The 23,440-nt window shown below is 36.5% G+C and overlaps 1 protein-coding gene across 3 annotated transcripts in view; it reads right to left on the bottom strand.

Annotated features, from left to right (window-relative positions):
- The window catches only part of LOC134668963 (regulating synaptic membrane exocytosis protein 1), a 70,344-nt gene that overhangs the window by 36,573 nt on the left and 10,331 nt on the right, over window positions 1-23,440 (bottom strand). For all 3 annotated transcript variants that reach the window (XM_063526472.1, XM_063526475.1, XM_063526473.1), the window contains exons 2-3: window positions 11,514-11,628; window positions 3,348-3,450 (exon numbers count right to left, since the gene is read on the bottom strand). In XM_063526472.1, coding sequence (XP_063382542.1) covers window positions 3,348-3,450; window positions 11,514-11,628 — 218 coding nt within the window. The remainder of the gene's footprint in view (window positions 1-3,347; window positions 3,451-11,513; window positions 11,629-23,440) is intronic.

The raw sequence follows: 23,440 nt of genomic DNA, 5'->3' as shown, positions 1-23,440 counted from the left end.
TGTATTTTTACTACCAGTATATTTTCATGTATCTTTGATTTTTTCGCCTTGTATCCGTCTGACTGTCGTTTTCGTGACATAAGTTTACATAGTCTTTCATGTTGATATCATGTTTCACATACATCGTTGCTTTATGCATGGAGTAAATAAGTATAATTTCCACAGTGTTGACGAATTTGTAGTTACATTCATTTAAAATATGCCACAAAACTGTTTCTAATAAACTGTAAGCCATTTTTCTTAAGCCCCCTCCAGACTATGTGCGTGAATCGCGGCGCGACGTCGCGGAGCGAGCATATCGCGAAGTTGACGTATGACTCCACACTCGCACACTTCACGGCGATTTCGCAGTTTGGTTTGCGGCAATATGGCGGAAAAGCATCAGCTGATCGAGTTTAACTGTTAGTTATCTATGGCATCATACGTGATTTAGCTGTTTTTCCATTTTGTTTTATGGTAAAACCGTAAAATATAGCTGCTTAATATAATATAATCATAATATAATTCATATTTATCTTGCCACAGAGGAGCCAAAATATTGTGTAATGTGGAGTCTTGCAAGTTCGCGCTTCGCGTCTCCTTTGACGCGGGCCGAAATACCGACAAAAAACGGAGAACAAGGCGCGAAGGCGTGAACAATCTGCGAAATCGACGCCACACTTGCGTTCGCGGCTTCGCCCGCGATTCACGCGCATAGTCTGGAGGGGGCTTTAGTTTCTCAAATAATAAAATTGCCATAAGCAACCATATACATACTTCGTCTTTGACTTGGCGGCAGAGGCAGCAAGTTATTTAAAATCAATTCTGCTTACGCTGCCAATTCCAACACCTACGATTACAATTAATATTAATTTCATTATTTCGTCGGAACTCATATTAAAGTCAAAAAATCAACAACGCACCATAAATCCAATAAAACAGAATGAATATTTTTCAACTTTACCTCCATAACAATTTAAAAAATATAACTACGCGTGTTTGAGTAGACCTTTTGTACCGCTAACGTTTAGATGAAATATTTTAAATGTTTTTATTGGTGTAGTTAAATTTATAATTTAAAATTATAAAATTATAGAAAGTATTATTTATTAAGTTCATGTTGATTTTATACAAATAAAACTGCAAATTATAGCAAACATTGTTTTTTGTTTTTTTTTATAGGCGTAGTGGCAGAGTGTCATTACGAACCATAAAGCAAATACTGCCTCTAGTTTTTTTTAATGGATGAATGCCACGATGCTGTGTCACAAATATCTGTGAAATGAAAATTAAAAAAGAGGACTTTGCCGGCCTAGGACTGCAAGATGTGTATGAAATTCCATTAACGACCTTTTGTCCTAGCCGCACCTGAAACGTCATACTTCGCAGCCTATTATAGGAACATAGGAACATAACATCAATATTTCATTGCATGTTTGAGAAAAATATATTGCCGCTGGATATTATCTACTGCTTGGTTCTAAGTTTTCCAGCATTTTAAAACAGATATTATATTAGAATGACATAAAGAGCTAAATTATTAAACAAATTAAATACCGCTTAACACGCAGTTAGTCATCATCATCATTTAAGCAACTGCATGTAGCGTATTAAAGTATGTTTTTAAATTCACGTAATACTTAAATTACCTGTAATTACCCTCCAATGCTCGTTATACCCCTAATGTTAATCGTCCAATATCATTCATATTGTCATTTGTTTTTTACAATTTGAAAGGATCTCTACCTTTTTTAGGGTTCCGTACCTCAAAAGGAAAAAAACGGAACCCTTATAGGATCACTCGTGCGTCTGTCTGTCTGTCTGTCCGTCTGTCACAGCCGATTTTCTCCGGAACTACTTGATCAATTAAGTTGAAATTTGGTACACATATGTAAGTTTGTGACCCAAATACGGACACGTAACGTAAACAAATGAATTTTAAACATGGGGGCCACTTTTGGGGGATAAATGAGAAAATTAAAAAATAAAGTTTTTCAAACTATATCATGTTACATATCAAATGAAAGAGCTTATTGTAAGGATCTCAAATATATTTTTTTATAATTTTCGAATAAATAGTTTAGAAGTAATTCAAGAGAATAGGCAAAAAATTACCATTATGAAAACCCCCCCCTTTATGAAACTTGAAATAAATACATCAAATAGGTCTATACCTATAGATGACAGGAAAACCTATTAGAAATGTACAGTCAAGCGTGAGTCGGACTTAATTACTTAGTTTTTGATCCGACCCTTACGGATTTTTTAAAGAGGTTTCACTCACGTTTCACATAAAAAAATACTTCGCGCCTAAATTTTTCAAATTTGCCGCCTTTTTCTACTGACAAGATTTTCTTGACCAGCTATATTAAATAAAGATAAACCCTCTGTAATTAGTCCGCTATACTGTATGCATTAGTTCCTGGCTGGTAAGCTGATCAGGAATGAAATATCTTGGTGGCGTTTAACAGTATATGGCACTACGAGCTCAATTTTCATTGAGGTTGAATAATAGTTATTTGTTTTACAAGGGGGCAAAGTTGTTGTTTAACCGCTCGTGCTAATATTGATACCCGAGCAAACGAAAGATTCCAAAATGGAACCACGAGCGTAGCGAGTGGTTCGAAAAATGGAATCTTGAGCGTTGCGAGGGTTTCAAAGCACGAGGGTTAAACAAAATTTGCCCCCGAGTGAAACAAAAAATTTTTCACCATTTATCATCCAAAATCATCATTTAAAAGTCAATTCTACCAGCAAACATAAGAAAACAACTCAAAATTTGCATTTGATTACTTTGCCTCACATGTGGATAAAATGCAACTTTGCTATTCGTTTTTGAAGTGTAAAGTAATTATTTCCGAGCTGGTGTGGTGAAAAAATATATACAGTGTGGAAAGATAAGTCGGGCCATGGAGGGAAACTACCTTAAATCCTTAAACTGGCTCATTTTACTTAAAGGAGACATTCCTTTATTTTTTAAAAGAAACAAAACTGCATTCAAAGATTTTCTAAAACTCGCTTGCCTCGCCCGGGACTCGAACCGACTAAAAATTACAAAAAGTAAAATCTCGTAATTTTTTTCTACTAGTCGATACAGTTAATGTTAATGATAACATTTCTCCAAGAAACATTAGGTCTTACACTCGTCTATCGTACAAAATATCCATAAAATCTAATATTTAGTACTCAAGATTTTTTGTAGACAAGCCAAATTGAAGAAAAAAAGAAAAAACTTTTAATGCAGTTTTGTTTCTTTTTAAAAATAAAGGAATGTCTCCTTTAAGTAAAATGAGCCAGGTTAAGGATTTAAGGTAGTTTCCCTCCAGGGCCCGACTTATCTTTCCACACTGTATAGCATTAGTATGTACCTTTCAGTTTTAACCGCGGGCGCAGGTGGCGGCTGCGCGGGCGGCGGCGCGGGCGCCGGCTCCGCCACGGGTTCGGCCTGCCGCGGGCCCAGTTTTGTTGTAACTGCAACATGAACAAAAATCATTCATGACGGACGAATGATATAATAAGATTCGAGGATAATTCAAAATGTATATATAACATTCTAAATTATGCAAGAAGGTCCATGCCTTAAAATACATATGTTATACACAGTAGGTAATATAGAAATAAAATAAATAAATAAATAGTTATTTACGATACAAGTAAAGTAAAACAGCACTTTTCGTGCGTATGTCAAAAGATTAAAGGGCTATATGTACTGTAAAACGTTGTACGAGACACGTGCGAATAGGTAATTCTCAACTCGTGTCGATTTAAAAGACTCACTTTGGTCGTGTTTCAATTTATCGCCACTCGTTTCGAATTTCCTCTTTTTCGCACTTCTATCGTAAATAACTATTATTAAGAAGATTCTTACCCAAACTGTTAAAATAAGTGTAAACAAAAATTACTTGTGACATATTATTTCAAACATCTCTGTAGAATATTGAAATAGGTTTTACTTTACCTTTTAATTTTATCTTATTTTATTTAGTATTAGTTTTTAGTTTTATTTTATAGATAAGTTAGTTTATTTTCATTTTTAATATTTGTATCTGCCTTATCAATAAAACAGTTGAGTGTAACATATATAAGGACATATCAGACTATAGAGTCTGTTCGGAAGGAGAAGTCGTGGAATGTATTGGACCCCATCATACCACCACTCTTCTCTTTCCACACAGACTCTATAATTGAGGATTCTTAATACGAAAACAACTAATTTGCTGCATTTACTCTTTCCTTAGAACGATCTCGTAAGCCTATAATTTGCCAAACCAACACCTAGTTAAATACAATTAAGTGCTGCGGCCGTTAAAACCGCAAAATTGACTTAAATTACAATATCTAATTTACTACGAAAGCCGAATTGAATAGAAAATTGCAAAACCTTGTCGGTTGCCGAATAAATTAATAAGGCAGCCACGAGATGCTTTGCGGAACTCAATATTAAAATTCTGAAATAAAAAGGCAATTAGCCTAATTTATTCAATACATTCTGACTTCATTACATTCCTCTCGTTTCTGTATAAAACTTGAGGGGAGACACGGCGTTTTATTGGACTTTTTGATTTAGCTGTGTAATCTTTTTGGCTATCTCATTATTGGGGCTCCTATTGGGTGGTGTGTTATTTTACATAAGTTTTGATATGTTATTACTTAAATATTAGGTACATATTTGCCGCAAAACACATTAAACGCGTATTTTAATACCTACAGCTACATTTAAATACTTGTACCTATAGTTTCAATTATAATAATATTGGAATGCTGTTATATCAAGTTAATTTTTGATGTTCCGTACCTACCTACTTCAAAACGAAAAAAACGGAACACTTATAGGATCACTGTCCGTCTGTCACAGCCTATTTGTTCCGAAACTACTGGGCCAATAAATTTAAATTTGGTCCACAAACGTGTGACGTAATTAAAATAATTTTAAACGTAGGCCACTATGGTAAATGAGAAAATAAAAATACATGATTACTTTTGCGTTAGTAATACTCGTATTGGCATCCCGTAATTACTAATCCCGTGTCCTCGTTTGTTAGATTACGCTTTCACAAACAATAGAACTGTCATTAATATAAATTAAAACATTTGCATGTGATTTGTCCCCGGGGATCGCACGGATGATTGTGGCCCAAACACATCGATGTATATATAAATACCATTTATCATTCTAAGAGAGAGTACGGAGTAGCTATAATTTAAGGCAATTTGATTAAAAACATCGAATAAGTTACATTAAAACATGATTTAATAAAAATTGTACTAAACCGTCCGTACCTATACTAATATTATATTATAAATGCGTTAAATAACTTTTCTGTCTGATGACTGTTATCGCTACATGCAAAAACAGCTGAACCATTTACGTAGGGACTTAGATTTCATACATACCTAGTTGATTGTGGAGATGTCATCCCATAAAGCACCCAAGAGTATGCTGAAATTTACTATGCAAGTATGGAAGTACGAGTATTTAGGTACTAATTGTACGCAGAGTACTTTGTTATTATATTCTAAATTTCTTTTACTTGGAGTTTTATTCTTAGTTAGTCTTCAATGATTTCATATCATAGTTCATTAAATAAAAAAACAAAGAAAATGGAATGAGTATTTCGAAAGTCCAAGTGAAGCTACGCCGTAGCACGCTTTCGTAGTCGTGTCGTAGCACTCTACGTTACCAAAGGGATCCCCGAGGCTTGAGCGTAAGCCCCCATTCGCACGAGAGCTTTTTAAACGCGCGTTAAAAAAGCGCTTGAATCTGTCTGCACTCTAAATTCGATTTAACGACTAAGGCTTAACGTCGATTAATCCAACAACGCTTGATAAAAAGCGCCACCGCTGTCGTGTGAATAAATACACATGTTTCAATTTGTGTCATGTCGAACGCTTTTTTACCACACGTTGTAAAAGCGCCAGCGGGAGTGGTACCTACTACATATTAACTGGTAGTGCTGACTAAATATATATATTAAATAAGTCTATCGCATGAAATAAATTATTATGTTTCATTCACTGGGCCAAATAGATAAGTTACCTACCGTGTACCTACAATTTTAACGCTTGTAAACTATGTAAGCAAGTTTATTAACATTTTATGGGAAATTCACAAACTTTTCTCTTACTATGTAACAAGTCTCAGAGAGAGCTTTATTACATAGTCTGACAGTGACTGAAGGTCCGAGTTTACAACTTGCTTCGTTCTTAAAAGTAAATGGAATTAAATGGAATTTTTAGGGTTCCGTACCCAAAGGGTAAAACGGGACCCTATTACTAAGACTCCGCTATCCATCTGTCTGTCACCAGGCTGTATCACATGAACCGTGATAGCCAGGCAGTTGAAATTTTCACAGATTATATATTTCTGTTGCCGCTATAACAACAAATATTAAAAACAGAACAGAATAAATATTTAAGTGGGGCTCCCATACAACAAACGCGAATTTTTTTGCTGTTTTTTGCGTGTTGGTACAGAACCCTTCGTGCGCGAGTGCGACTCGCACTTGGCCGGTTTTGAGTTTATTTGTGGTTCGAATATGAACGAGAACAAAAACATATAAAGCGCAGCATCTGTTCTCGATGTTCAGTGGTGTAGTCAAGTCACCCGCGCCTTGTTACACACGTATATCGACGGTTTTAAGAGGGAGGAATAGCTACTGACAATAGTTACTTTTTAATACAATTTCCATTTCGGGAGAAAACGATTTGCCACTAGCTAAATCTTAACAAATCACTTTGATTTTGTAGTCGATCGCTTCAGCACAATATATTCTAGGTATAAAAAAAATCGAATTGTATTTACTCGCTCGCATACAAGCCTTATTTATTTCAAACCAAAACTACGGACACGTTAGGAAGCCTCGCATTCTTGGATCTCATTAGGATATCAAAAATAACAATAAGTACTCATTATGATTCACTGTCTTACGAAAGTTATACGTAAAATGAGTTCATTTACACAGAGTATTGTGGACGAATAACTCAATTAGAGGAGAAGGAGGGAGGATGGAGGGGATTTTAGGAGAGGCCTGCAGTGGACCAAAGTATGCTGATGATGATGATGATGAACTCAATTAGAGCCTTAAATATTAACAAAAAAAATAAATTGAACCATAACACAATACAGATTCATCCAGCTTTAAATTACGTTCGGAATACTGTCTTGAAATATTGAATTATAATGAAACGATGGGAATTCAAATAAGTCCGCAGTTTGTGTCTAGATGGCGCGGAGGTGAGCCGCGAGGAATCCGCTAACAACAAAGAGAGCGCTCGCCCCGTCATATCCCGCTATGTGAATATTGAGAAATGCTCATAAATTCCTGCTCGAACTTTTCTGAGCTCCTGTCAAATACTGCACGTTATTGTCCCAAATTCACGTGAAGTATGATGAAATTGACCTGCAATTTGAGCGTAAGCCGATAAACTTCACAAAGCTGAACAGAGCTGTAAGCTTGCTACAAGTTAGAACAATAACACTAAAGTATGACAGAATCCTAAGATACAAAAAGGTGTTTGATAATAAGCACGTTTTATTCCGTACTAACATAAATTGAATATAAAAATTACGAAAAGCTTCCAGAAATAATGGAGTAAGAAAGGTTTATTACTAACTTAAACCATAGAGAAATATAGTAAAAATAGAGTGCTCACTCCATACATCAGTTTTGATACTAAAACGACTATTATTTTCGCAGCCGACATCTAGCATCAAGTAGCGGCATTATCAGTACCGCTACTTGATACTAGAATTCTCTAGTGTCGCGACTCATGAAAATTCTATTGAACAACAATTTACAATTAATGTTTAAAGCAGAAGGAGTTGAAAATAGAGTTCCGGTTAATCCGGTTATATTATTAGCGGAAAATTGTTGAGCATCAGACTTTTCGGTCGTCGGAACATCTATTGTCAAGTAGCAGTACTGATAATTCCGCTACTCGATACTGAATGACGGCTACGAAAATAATAGTCGTTTTGGTACTAAAACTGATGCATGGAGTGAGCACTCTATGTATTTTTTCTCTATGCTTAAACCTAAGTTGTGAGTTTGTAGCAGTAGTTTACCGACGGAATGAATTATTCGCACTGCGAGTCCAAAGAGACGCGTAAATAAGGGTTACAGAGTAGTCAAACGTGAAACTTTATTCCACCTAGGTACAACTCCTACACATACAGTACACCATTAGCTTTCGCTACAGAATTTACACCTATCGCGATAACAGCACATATGTTACATGTGTTTCGCTTGTCCTACCTTTGTCAACGGGCTTAGGTACGTCAGTCAAAAGAGGAACGTGCTCTTTAAATATTACATTGTGTAAAGAGGTGGGTAAGAGAGATATTGTAAACGTTCGGGTCACAATACTGGTAATTCCCGACAGCCGCAAGTTCCCTTCGGTCGTGTTTTAAAATTCGCCACTCGTTGCGAATTTCCTAATCTTCGCACTTGTATCGTAAATACTTAACTAATAAAATGGCTATCAAATTAATCTACTTATTTTTTTATAAACATACACAAAGAGAATTTAAATATTTTATAAAATAATTCATTTATACCTGCTTGAGACAAACATTATTCCCAATATGCCCATGGACATAATGATATAAAAAAAAATATTACACTCGTAGTCATAATATGTACCTCAATTCTATCTCAGTATTTTTTTTGATAGGAAACGAGCAGACATATGCTGGTATAGGTAGGTACCTAGTACCTACCTATACCAGTAAACGGTATAGTAGGTACAGTCGCCATCAGATATATCGGAGCAGCCAAGGTGTTCACAAATATCTGAACACGCCTCTAATGTCAGGGCGTTAGAGTGCGTGTTCAGATATTGTGAACACCTTGGCCGCTCCGATATATCTGATGGCGACTGTACTACACCGTTTACGAGCAAGTGTGATGATGATGAAAAACAAATTATGTAATCAGTTACTAACGTTGATACTCGTTCCATATTAAATACCAATTTTAATAAAGTTTTTGCTCGTGATCTGATTCTTATTATAGGTATTGTTATTAATAATTAATATCAGACAAATAAAATAATCATAACAGAGAATTAATAGATCAATCTGAAAAATAAACATCTCTTCATCTTTCCATTTAATATTAATGATATTTATATCAGACACCGAGCGCCGAGCGGTGGCATCTTGAGTATAAGCAAATGAATTGGAAACAACTGAAGAGAATTCCTTTATTACGTCAGTTAATTTGTCAGTTAGTAGCCGATACCTGGAGTCAATAACGACGCCGAGCTCAATTATTGTATAGTTAGTACTTAAGTAAAATCTTACTCTCAATGTTTATATAATGTCACTCCTTTTAACATGTGTAGCTTGACTGTAAATGTTAAATTATGGAATAAATAAATAATAATAATAATTACGGGAGATAATTTTGTTTCGGACAATAACGGAGTTTGGGCGCATCTAATTTACAATGCTCTTTGCGTTATAATTGTTACGTCGAGTTTCACTTCGACTAAGCTTCAAAGACTTTGCAAACGGAAAATTCATGAAGTTTCGGAATTAGTGAATAATTTCTGGCACAGGTAGTATTAACAATTTCGCTCGTATGTTTGCTAGACGCATATTTATTGTTTTCGGATTAATTGATTCTGAATTACAACTAGGTAGGGAACAAATCAAATTATTTAAGTAAGCCCTCCGGCCAAGGCCGTAATCGAGCCGGCCTCTTCAGCTTACGAGGCTAATGTGGTCGGGTCATCTAGTGGTCAGGATCAGGACTACTCAGTACTTTAGTCGGAAATACCTTAGATAGTGTTCCTCTATTCTATCACATCCTGACTAAAAGTATATTTTTTGAGAATCATATTTAAATATTTTTTTCAGGATCCGTGATGCCACCTACAACTTCTATGAATTTTATATCGTAGCGTGTAAACAAGTGAAAATCTATATTAAGTATTAGGCGGTGCCCGAAGGCTCCGAAGCCATTTATCATTCAGAGCTAACTTTTACAACCTGTTCTGTTAATTTACCTTTGGCATTACATTGTTATTATGTTTTTCTCATAAGTATTGTGCTCGAAAAAAGTACGATATCTTAAGAACATATTTTTTTTTATTGCAATGATATGTTAACAAAAGAACGTGGGATAAGTTCAAGCAATTTACAACGCATCTTTCTCAGCCAGAATAACAAAGGAATTTCTTGTAGGGTTTGATTACTTTTAGGGTTTATATTTGGGAAAACATTTAATAAAAACTGGAAGAAAATTCCCCGAAATTATTGATGTAAATAGCAATTAGGTAGGTACTTAAATAGTAGCCATTTGTATAAATGTATGAAAGGTATGACTTATATCGCATCCTTATATATATATGTACTTCTAAAACAGACAGTATACTTGATAACTGCAACTTTTTATTAAATCTTTGGTATTAAGGCCATGAGTCTTTTTAGGCCACAGCCGTGCCCTATTTAGCAAAAAAATCTTTAATAAATTTAAATAGATTACTAACAAATGGGTGCGGGAACAAATATGTACAAAAGAAAGGTGAGAGTAGTTATTTGTTATACAGGGGCCAAATTCGACATGTACAACTGTCAGATTTCGCATCCACGTCAAATCAACAGTTGATTTTATTGCATACTGAGTGTTGATTCCATCAACGGTGGATAATATCATTTGGTACAACCAAAACTCAACTCTAAACTAAGGGTGATTCGGTTTAGTTTGCTTGTCACCCTAACTGTGGATTGTTAATGTCAAATTTTGACATTGTACGTATTCGAGAACTCATGATTTTTCCCACATTAACGGGAGATCAACACGATACGTCAAACGTCGCTTGTCGAATAGGGGTCCAGGGGGCCAAAGTTCTGTTATTGTCTAACTCCTCGTGATAATATTGATAACCGATTAAGCAAAAGGTTCCAAAATTTAACCATGTATTGAAGCGAGTGATCGAATTTCGTGTATTACCAAAAATAAATGTTACTCTAACATTGTATACAACGTATCTTCGATTGTATAGTGGCGACTAACTTTTTACGACTTAAGAAGAAGATTGCAGATGTACCTACATCATCGTATGTAGGTAAATGTGTGTGTTGATTGACGAGATGACGCGTTACCACAGAATAGAATAAATAATAATACTAGGTACAGAAGACTCACTCTCTAACAAAACGCGTCTGTTACGATCATGACAGAATATCGCCCCTAGGTGGCGACAGCGCCACGCGCGGCTTATGGCTAGCCACCAAAATTGGGGTGGAACGGATGTACTTTTAGTTTTTATAACACAACAATAATATAATATATTTGTTATATAAAATTTTTGTTATAGACAGTGCTCCACAAAACTATAATTAGTTTGACTGTGGAGTCAGGTATCAGTCTCACTATTTTAAATACATAATTAAATGAATATCATAAAAAGCTTATATTGAAAGTTCTAGAAAGTAGTGCCATGAATTCTCTATAGGGGAGCACATCCCTATATAATAGTATACTCTTTAGAATTGGATACTTCCAAGCACTTTATTTTACTCATACCTTTGTCCTGGGCCGTGAGCAGGCTGGATGAGAGCGTCTGCCGCAGCTTGCCGAAGGTGCCGGGCGCCTCGATCTGCCCCGGCACCGTGTTTGCCGTGTCCTCCGTCGCCACCATCTGCAAACATGGTTTCCTTTATAAATGTCGTCTAACATCATTGGCAATTTACGTCTATTGCAGACGATTTATGGTGTAACATACTTTACACCGCCTGGGACGGAATTAAGGAAACGCAGGGATGCCCAGCACCTGCATTACCCTCTCGGCTTCACTGTCTTATGCCTCAGGAAAGGCGAGCCAATACGTGTGGAGACAGGTCAGCTGCAGGAATCTGCCGCATATTTCAGGTTGGACCCTACTCGCGCCTTACGGAAATTCCATTCCGGGTTTTATTTTGGAGTATCCTTCTCCTAGATGGATGGCAAAACAATGCTAAGAGGACCATCTCCCCTGTGACGAAATAGCTTCTTACTTCGTTTGTGGACTTAGTCGCCTCGTACGACACCCTATCCTATGTGAAGGTTGGCGCTATTCTAAAGCCGTCGTCTAAACACTCTTAAGTTTAAATGTCCTAACCTAATGTACCTATACTGTATGTCCTAGGATACTGGAGCAAGTTGTGATACTAAAATTGGACAAACGTCTACCTTTAATGTAAATTTAAGCTACTAATTTTTCATGATGTATTGTCTGTTGGTGATCCTACTGATCCTAAATAAATGAAATAAAAATAAACTCTAAATTCTTACTTTCACATTTGTTAACGTACATTAATAAATAAATAGGCGAACCCAGAGAACTCTACTCGTAATCTACCTAGAGTTGCATTTATTTTAGACTTTAGAGCAGTATATAGGGACTATATAGGGACAATAGGGACTCCTATTGCCACATTCGAGGTGCATATTTTATTGGATTAATAATAATGTAATTAAATGACATTTAAGCTCTCCAAGGGGCCTCTACGGGTTTTGGATCTAAGTATATCCCCGCGGAAGCCTATCGAAAGACCGGGATTTATAGGCCCGTGAAATCCAAGGAGATACAAATAATAAAAATATAATAATATGTATTATTATTATATACACAATTGGTAGGTACTATAATTGACAACAAAAACCCCTTATTGAACTTACTGTAGGAGAAAGTCACGTCGTGCTTAATCAAATTGTAATTTTAAGAGTAGTACGAACATGATTCTTCTAAACAAATATTCGTACCGAAACAGATGTAAAAAGCTCCATTGAAAATAAAAGTCACAACGCGTCAAAGAAAAGGTCGTGTCGCGCGAACCGTCGCCGCAGAGCGATAAAACTCTTTTACTCTTTATACAAAAATAACGACTCAGTAATACTATCGTAAATTTTATGGAGAGCAACAGATGGAGTCTGAAATACATCAGAAGGGGAAATCAATATTGCCGTCTCCCCAACTCCGCTCAGAACCGTTTTATTTGGCTATTCATTCGAGTCATCTCTACTCCACTCGCTCAATAACTGCAAGTGTAGCAACCTCCTGTACTCATATTGTTTTTGTTTTTTGCCGCCTCCGCACTTAGAGAAAAGACTAATAAAAACACACTTAGAATTACAAAAATAAACTTAATCCGGGGACAAGGAGAGTCAAGTAATAGGAACAAATTGACTTTTGCAATTTCTATTAGTTCTTGCAATTTCTATTATCTGTTTGTGGAAATTAGATTTAGGATTACTGAGCTGTTTGTACAAATAAATAAACTTTACAGAAATAGTGAAACTTCCATAATTATTACTAAAACTTCATTTTTTCCCCCAGAAGTGTTTTTTAATTCCTGGTGATGATTTTTCTCTCAGTGCGTAAAGTAGCTAGGCAAATACGCTATTATTAGCTACCTATAGCTCCATAAAATTTTCCAATATACCGTAATATGACTGTATAATAATTATTTGTCGTTCTATAATTTACTACTACTTCACTACTTCGCTGGCTCAGCGGCCCGAAGTGGATCTTGGCCTCCGACACTAGATTTCGCCATTCGTTCCTATCCTGTGCGATCTGACCCCATTCAGCCGCTTGTATGCCACACAGGTCTTTCTGTCTCTAATTTGATCTTAATTAATTGTGATAACTCTTATTTGTACTACAAGCAAGAAAACCTGTTTCAAATTAAAATCAATACCGTACAACCCAGAAACAATGAACTCGCTATATTTTAAATATCAAAAAAGCTATATCTCAGGGCAGCGGAAGGAACCGTGTAAGCCTTGAACAAAGCTAACTCCGAGCGGACGTTGTACTCGTAAAGGGCGGTAAGTCGCGCCGCGGAAGGAAACTATAGCCGTTCCGAGGTAATGGGGACCTCGGTAGGTACTTATTACCGGTCCTGAAACCACTTACAAAATGGGGAAAAGAAATTCAACAGTTTTTTTCTTATTTTATGTAATATTATTATATCTCGCCTGTACCTACACTCGTTTCATCGAGATCAAGAGTTACTTAAGAAACATCTGTTGCAATATACATCGTGTTTTTTTAGACCCCGTTAATGTCAAGGTTAATGTCAATTCCTAACTTAATTAAGTAACTCAAAGATTCAAAGATTTATTTGTTCAACAGTAAGTTACAAGAAGTTAAATAAATATTTCAGTATCACTTTGTCGTGCCTATTGGCATACAAATTCGATGAAACACACTCAATCTCACTCAAAGACACCACCGGTATCCTAAATGGAGTTCCCATTTTAGAGATAATGAATATTTATTTTTAGCTGATAGCTCTACGAGCGTGTACATTTGGCTTAGGGCCTATTTACACATTGATTAGGTAGTGTTTTGGTATGAGTTAATACATCTGCTACTAAACGCAAGTAAGATTTGTCCAAGTTTTCGATTGTTTGGTTGAACTGTAGGTATATGTTAATACCCGTGTTACAACAACGCTATATTTTAGTATTTTATGTAAATAAAAAAAAGAAAATTCGCTATGCCGTTGTTTCCTTAAATACTTACTTAGTCATACCCCGAAGTTAACGGAGTTAAAAAAAACTGGTCAAGTGTGAGTCGGACTCGCGTTTCAAGGGTTCCGTACATCTCACAATTTTCGACAATTTTTTTTTGTACGTGTAACATGACGTGAGTGAAACATCTTGAAAAACCCGAATTAGTCGATCAAGTTTTCAACACATGTAAGATGAAGTTTTCTGGCGTGGTGGCTTATATCTCTGCAAATATGCAAAGTAGCTTAGATAGGAAATTAAATGCCGAACAAGAGTACAAGTGTCTAAATGCGAAGACTGAAGACCGAGCTCCGCGTAGAGCTGAAAACTCGGAGCGTCCGACGGGTCGCGCTTCCTACAACTTCCGCAAGTGTTTTAAAATCGAAGGCCGACGAGAGTTAATACCAGGGTGGCCAAAAATACGTGCATTCCCGTAGCCAGGGAGGGTTTGGGATTATACTCGTACCTACTGAGCAACATTTACTATGGGACCCAAAATCGCGAAAAAAATGTATTCTCCCATAGAAAACGGACCAGCCAAAACGTATGAAACAGCCAAATTTTTCTTCGCTATTTCGGGGTTGCACGTCGGCAACGGGAATTCACTTACTTTATTTTTTGGCCACCCTGTATAGTGCTTTTTAAAACACGTGACAATACCTAGTAAGTAGTAACCCAATCAATCAGTACTACAAGTACCATTGCGGCTGTGTGCCAGATACAGCCTAGTCGCATTTTTTATCTTCAGTCCGACTCACGCTTGAAGCTAAAGGCACGCCTCTTCGGGAAGCTCCGGATCTTCGGCCTTATGCGGATATCGGCCTAGGGCCTTCGCAATAGCTGTCTACATCACGTTTCACTTAAACCATTGCGGCTGTGTCCCTAAAAAAACCTAGACCGCATTTTTGTTCTTAAATCCGACTCACGCTTGACTCTAATAGGTTTTCCTGTCATCTTTAGGTAAAGGACTATTTTGTGTATTTTTTTCAGAATTTTAGAGTTAGTAGTTTCGGAGATAGAGGGGGGGGAATGGTAATTTTTTGTCTATTTTCTTGAATAACTTCTAAAAATTTTATCGTAAATTAAAAAAAAAGTACAATTGAGATTCTCACAATGAGCTCTTTCGTTTGATATGTAACACGATATAGTTTGCAAAACTTTGATTTTTAATTTTATGGTTTACCCCCCAAAAGTAGCCCCTATGTTTAAAATTTATTTGTTGACGTTACATATCCGTCTTTGGGTCACAGACTTACATATGTGTACCAAATTTCAACTTAATTGGTCCAGTAGTTTTGGAGCAAATTGGCTGTGACAGACGGACGGACAGACAGACGCACGAGTGATCCTATAAGGGTTCCGTTTTTTCCTTTTGAGGTACGGAACCCTAAAAAACACTGTGTACCTATAGTTTACTGTTTTTAGCATTCCAATAAGTAAAGTACATTAGTAATTTCAAGGATTTTTTTATTTAAAGTTAGATTTAATAACTTTGATAAGTACTTAAATCTTGACATCCATCCATTCATTCGTAGTTCAAATGGGTTACTTTTAATCAAGATATATCATGTAATTTTAGATCAGTAGACATACTACTGTCATAGCAAGACCTACAAAATTGGACATTTAGTGCTCACATTATGAACCAAAGAAGCGTAAGCGAAAAATTACATTACCTATTTGTTCGCTTACTTACATCAGTACATCACGTTGCCTCAGCACGGCTACTACTACTGTTAGTCGCCACCCAATATCATCTTTATGCACTATAAATTAACGGCAGCAATAGAACAGTAATAATTGCTTCAAACGTCATATAAAAATAAGTAAATAATTAGTCATTATTTGTCTCATGAGTACTACTCAAAACTTTTGCTTTATTACATTGCTTCAAATTGATCTCTTGAAGTCCTGACTATCGTAGTTAGAGTCTCATGAATATTAGAGCTGCAGATCAGACCTCGCTGCCCTCTCGGGAGCGCGTACGCCGCTCAGTAGCGCGCTGCCCACTCCCCTGACGTTATTGAATTTGCCACCAAGCGTTCGTGACTTGCCCTACGGTTAAATTATAAATCAAATTTGCAACTGCGCTTATTGAGGCTTTCCTTTAGAAAGAGTTGCTTAGTTTCTGGAAGGGGTAGAAAATAAAATAGAATCAACAGTTTTATTTATTCGTAAACGCTTCAAATAGTTGAGTCTCTGTAGTTGCTCTGTACGTCTGCGTATTAAACTGACTACTCTTAAGTACCTACCTGCTAACGACTAAGATTAAAATATTGTAAGATCGACTCAGTGGTAGAGGATCTTTTATTATAAAACACTTTTGGTTCCAAGCTCTACTCGTCAAACAAATAAGTAGGTTGTAAAGGCAACAGCGCAAATAGCCAAATATAATTTATAGAACGTTTTAACAAAACCTCGTTGCATCGATGAGCGATTATAACCAAGTAACTATTTGCATAACATCCTTTTAAAGTTATTCCACGTAGAGAATCCTGTCAATACATAGTCTTGTTATCCTCATAGCACTCCGACCACAAAGTTCGGAGAAAAGTAATCAAAGTTTAAAAAACACATCAAAGTTATTGCTACCTGTGCCGAAGATATTACGATCCTAGTCGGTGTCGGTAACGGCAGATTTATAAGATAAAGTAGGTCATGAACAGGCGGTGTTCATGACCCGGTAGAGCGGCGGGCGCGGGTCGGGGAGGGGGTCACGGCCCTGGTTGACCCACTTGTTGCCTGCCGCTATTTACATTACAACTCTAATTGCTAACGACATATGGCTCGAGAATCGTCCGCATCCTTTAATTTCCCCTAAACGATCGTCATGTCCCAACGGCTTTTCCTTTTACAAGAAATTAACATTTGTCAACATGGATAACAAAACATCGATTTCCTAAGCTTTGTACACGAATTGTGGCTGAATCGCAAATTGGGTTACGTTTTGTTTTGGTAACTCAACATCGCATTGTTTAAAGCTGACCTGCTTTGTGGCTGAACTCAAAACGCTATCAGGCTTAATGACACTAAAGCTCCGTCATTTAGCCCACCGTTATATTTCTGCCAACCTGTGGGACAATACGAAAGTTTCGAATATATCTAAAAGAGGCAGGTTTCCTTATTTGGATTTTTTTACAAAGTTATGTATGTAGGTACCTACTTTGATTTTATTTGTAGTACAGGCAGCAAATTTCCAAAATGCAGATTGTCACTGGAATTTTCATAATAGTTCCTAGGTCTATACTAGTGTTTTGATTAGTTAAGCAACGATGTTGTATTACTAACGGTATTTCATTTCCTTAGCGCTGGGAAGGACTACAATAGACATTTGAGGGTATCACGTGGATTCGACGCGGCCGCGCGGGGGAGCAACAATAATGGAATGTAATTACGCGTCTCGACATACGACCCGATTGCTCTTCTTAGCTATTTTCAGCATCCACCTAAACTCTATTCCGTTTACAATGTAACATAAGAAAAATGGCGACCATGACCATGGCGTCGGGTGACCTGAGACTAGAACTTATTATTACACCGTCTTCATTAAAATAAATAGTTAATCACTTATTACGGCTCGTGGCGATTCCTAGTTAATTACTTTTTTTAATACCACATCGGTGTCAAACAAGTATATAGTCCACCTGATGGTAAGCAGTCAACGTAGCTTATGGATACCCGCAACTCCAGACTTGTTTTACGCTATACGCATACTCGTAACTAGCTTACCCTTTATACAATAGAACATATCAAGAAGGTACCTATACCTACCTATATTATAAGAACCTAAAAAATTCGCTCATTTAATCCACTTTTTACTTTTCCATGTAAATAGTTATTTGTTTTACAAGGGGGCAAAGTTGTTGTTCAACCGCTCGTGCGAATATTGACATAGCGAGTGGTTCGAAAAATGGAATCTAGAGCGTTGCAACGGTTTCAAAGTACGAGGGTTAAACAAAATTTGCCCCCTAATGAAACACAAAATTTTTCACCACACCAACCCGAAGCAAATATGAAATGTAAAATATCAAACAAATCAAACCAATTCTAATCCAAATAAATAATATTTATCATCGAAAACCATAATTTAAAAGTCAATTCTACCAGCAAACATAAGAAAACAACTCAAAATTTGCATTTGATTACTTTGCCTCACATGTGAATAAAACTAAACTTTGCTATCAGCTTTTGAAATGCAATGTAAGCCTTTCCGAGCTGGTGTGGTGAAAAAATAAATTACATCATTTTTTCGTACAACACAGTATGCAGTTTGAATTTTCTATATTTAAAGATTTTTATTGATGGTTTTAATATCTTAAAATAAAATCTGTACTTCAAATCCGACATAGAGCCAAGGTTCTGACTTTTTCATTCCTTTAGGCAGTTCGTCCGAAATATATATTTAATTTTAATCCTTGAAAAAAAATCTATTTCGACTAACACCATAAAAAGTTGTGACTGGGCTATTCCCGGTGTATGATAAAAATATGAGTACTTTCCTGAATAGTGTCTATCGTGTCTATTCTATTACTCAGGATTCCCACATAATACCGATTATGGCGCTGGGAACAAATACCTACTCGTTGGCAAAGAGTCCACATACTGTAATGATGGGTCCATATTCGTGTTGTTTTATTGTATATTTCCATGTCTTCTCGTTATTATAAATTCGCCGACCACCCAAAATTCGCATGACTTTCCACATTACAGTCGCCATCAGATATATCGGAGCGGCCAAGGTGTTCACAATATCTGAACACGCACTCTAACGCCCTTACAATAGAGGCGTGTTCAGATATTTGTGGGCGACTGTACCTGTGTGCTATAAATTTTGTATTTTTAACTCAGAACAGGATCGCAATTTTAAGTACCTAAATCTAAATACCTATCGAGTACCTAACTACCTATAGGTCAATCAAAGGAGATTGCGAAAATTAACATTAAGTTGCTGATGTTAATTTTTCATGAAATGATCATAACGTTCTTATTACAAAATTCTTTATCTTTCTGGAACGAGGAAATGCTCAAAAAGCGTTAACAACGGTCGGAGCGAACGCTGCAATTTCTGTGACATTCGTAAAGTGGAAGAGTAAGATTAAAGTTTAAGATTCAAGTAGGTATGTACCTATTTTCGCTCTGCAGAAATTCGTTTTAGCTTTTTTTAGGCCAGGTATTTCGAGCTTCATGCGTTGTCGAGATATTGTTGAATGGGGGACTCAAAATTGCAGGTATTGTTCGTAGCGTGCCTTGTAGGCACAAAGCGGGGACTTGACAAAACCACGAAGGCGCATTATTCCGATATCATAGGACTATGTAGCCAATGTGCTGTGTAATAACGCTGAATCAGCTGGCACATTATACAGTGTATATTGATGTAAGATTTCAGAATTAAGAGAAGATACAATTCATTTTATCACTTCATTTAATTACATATTTTACGAAACAATTGCATCTATGTACTTAGGTAAAATATGTTAAGTCCAAGTAGGTTTCTTATTATTTTTATTAAACTCAAAAAATGCAGAGCATACATTTGACATTGTTATATTCTGAAAGCCTCTTTTGTGATTATAGCTCTAGATTCGACTTCGATTCGATTCGATTTTAAATAATTCGTTACGCTCGTCAATTTTGCTATCTTTTACTAGATGGCCTTTATATGTAAGTAATAAGAAAATGAAGATATATTATCTAATGATACGGTTTCAAAATAGGCATGTTGATGGAAATCGAGTTCAGTGGACACCCCCCGGTACTAACTAAAATAACCAACTTGGTTTACCTTTACCATAATACGAGTAAGCACAGCTCAAAATTTTTTTGTAGTTGTAGAACAACGAGACTTTTTTTATGGGGTCATTATTGTACCTATGTTTTTTAACCAATCAGCATGAGACAATTTCAAAACAATGATTCGGTGACTTGGTTATACAGGAAGTAAGAAATGACAAGTACCTAATTTTGCCATCCTTAAAAACCATTCCTCCGAGCGAGCTGTAGTTTCATTTAGGACCTCCATGTAGGGTGACCAGATACAAATTTCAAAAGTCCTGACATAATTCCTGATTTTCGGCCGAAATTCCTGACATGACCTGTCGCGGTCGCGGGGGGGGGGGGGGGGGGTGCATTGGCGCGGCGCACCGTTAGTTCTACGTTATAACAGTGCGCGTGTCGTGTCCTTAACATGGCGTCTAGTAGCAAACGCCCGAGACTATGTACTTTTACGGTTTTACGGATATTTTACGAATTAAATATCCGTTACTGAAAGAAGGTAGAGAGCCGAGTGAAGTGTATTGTACTGTATATCATTTTATTGTTTTGTTTATTTGTCCTTCGGGAAAAGGAAATGCCAAAATTCCTGACATTTCCCTTTTCCGGCCGCATTCCTGACATATGCCTAAAATTCCTGACGTCTGGTCACCCTACCTCCATGGCTCTAGGTAATGTAGTACATATTTTCAAGCTTATATATAGGGTAAACACTAGCTACACTAAAATACCTAAAAACAATCGTAAACACAAAGACGAGAGGTACGTACTCACTATAAAAACATTATCTTCATTTGTGAAACTTTTGTACAATATTAACATTGCATCCTGCGCAATGATGCAAATTGAAAAACTTCCGGTTGAAGTTTAAAGCGAACATAATTAATTACTGGGTAGTAAAGCTCTACGAAAATGAAATCCATGTCGGAGTTCTTATATCAGAGGAACAAGGACTATTATTGCTTAATTGGAGTGCATATTTTTGTGGCACCCAGTAAGGCAGTTTATTTGTTGAGTCTCGGAGCCGTACACACGGCCGCTACGAAGTTTGGGATTAGCTATTCATGGGATAATGGGCCTCATTACTTATGCTTCGTCAACGGCATTAAATAATTACTTTAAAATGTCATGCAAATTACTGCCTGCCTCCAACAAGCGTTTAGTAGAGGTGTGATATATTTTAGAAGGATATTTTATGAGTGAATATAAAGAAGAATAGGCATAATCGGCGCAACGTAAGAACCAATATTTGACAGTTATGGATTGACCCTATATATGAATCTCAGGTTATCAGTTCAACCGTAGGTTTTAGCTTATACGAGTATACATACGTATAAGGGTCAATTCATAACTGTCAAATATTGCTTCTTACGTTGTGCCGATTATACTGGAGTCAGTTATGTAACGCTGCCATACATGACCCAAAAATTTTTTATTAAGCTATGAGCTTCATCACATCTGATATTTGAGTAATTCTAAGCATTTCTAGCCTGGGAGGCAAAAAGAAGCGTGCGTCTAGTTGGGGAGGGTGGGAGATCTTTAAAAAAAATCTATTATGATCCTGGTGGCTACAAGGGCAAGTTTGGTATCATTTTCGTATAAACCAAAGACGTATAATTCATTGCTGTTATTTGTTTTTTTCAGTTTCATAGTAATTTTACAAGAAAAACGTAAAAAGGTGAAAAATTTGGTTGGAGATTTTTGCTACGCAGAGCCGATGCTACAAAAGATAGAAAGTTGAAATTTGCACACTAGATTACATTTATAAAGTGTACAAGAGATAAGAAGCGATTTTGAGAAATTCAACCCCTAACGGGGTAAAAAAGGGGATGAAAGTTTGTATGGGGTTCAAGTTTTATTTTAAGCTAGAAATTTAAAACTTCGTAAAACGATATATTATTAAAATACAAGTAAACTAATTTCAGCGTTTTTGAAAATTCATCCCCTAAAGTGGTGAAAAAGGGGTTGAAAGTTTGTATGGATATCAAAAAAATTTTCGAACGCGGGACTTGAATCTTTGTATTTGGGGATATTATTAAAAGGCAGGAAAAGTAAATTCAGCGTTTTGTAAAATTCATCCCCTAACAGGGTTAAAAAGGGGTTGAAAGTTTGAATCCATTACAAATCCGAGTAGACGCACATTTCTTATTGCCTCCCAGGCTTGAAATGCTTAGAATTACTCAAGGAACATATGTGATGAAGCTCATAGCTTAATAAAAATTTTTTGGGTCAACTTTATAACTGCCTCCGCTATTATGCCTATTCTTCATTATATTCACTCATGTGTGCAATACCTACGTATTTCGCCTTCGCGAAAAGCATCGCACACAAGTACACCGCTCAAATTATCACGGCATCAGATGGGTTAAATCAGGGTCTTTCCACACCTTTTTTGTACTTTCTGCAAGTTCCGCCGCGGCAGACTATCAAATTCGCACTTAGCTTTTATGGGAAAACATTGTGCATTTAATTCGCGGTATCAAGTTGGTTCGTTTTGCAGTTGGCTCTTCTACCACTACGGAACTATTATGAAGCGACTTAACAATATAACAATAATCACAATTCTATTTTAAATAAAATATTATGTACAGTCGACGTTAAAGATATTTATGTTAACATTTTTCGCCTTACTACAAAGGAGTAAGGTGCAAAAGTGTAAACTTATCTTTGACGTCGACTGTACCTAAGTAATTTAAAAAACACAAACTTATGTAAATAATACGAACGTATGAACCACGTCCTATTACACAATAATACGTTACATTTGCCGAATTTACTACTGGGACCGAGAGCGAACACTTTAGAGATAGGGAAAGTTGATTATAATAAAATATCTGTTTTTATTTGAAATCGAAACAAAACCAACTTTCCTCATTGATCGTAAAATGTGTGTAAGTCTGCTAGCTTATTTCCAGTCGTACCTACTGTGCAGCTGTGTTTATATCAACACCTTTATCGTGTTTCTTTTATTAAGTTTGGGTATTATTTATAGGAGTGCTGGTGGCCTAGCGGTAAGAGTGTGCGACTTTCAATCCGGAGGTCGCGGGTTCAAACCCCGGCTCGTACCAATGAGTTTTTCGGAACTTATGTACGAAATATCATTTGATATTTACCAGTTGCCTTTCGGTGAAGGAAAACATCGTGAGGAAACCGGACTAATCCCAATTAGGCCTAGTTTCCCCTCT

Source organism: Cydia fagiglandana, chromosome 11 (genome assembly GCF_963556715.1).
Source record: "Cydia fagiglandana chromosome 11, ilCydFagi1.1, whole genome shotgun sequence".
Taxonomy (NCBI): Eukaryota; Metazoa; Arthropoda; class Insecta; order Lepidoptera; family Tortricidae; genus Cydia; species Cydia fagiglandana.
Note: the sequence above shows the minus strand (reverse complement) of the source record. Positions and strands in the feature narration are given on the sequence as shown.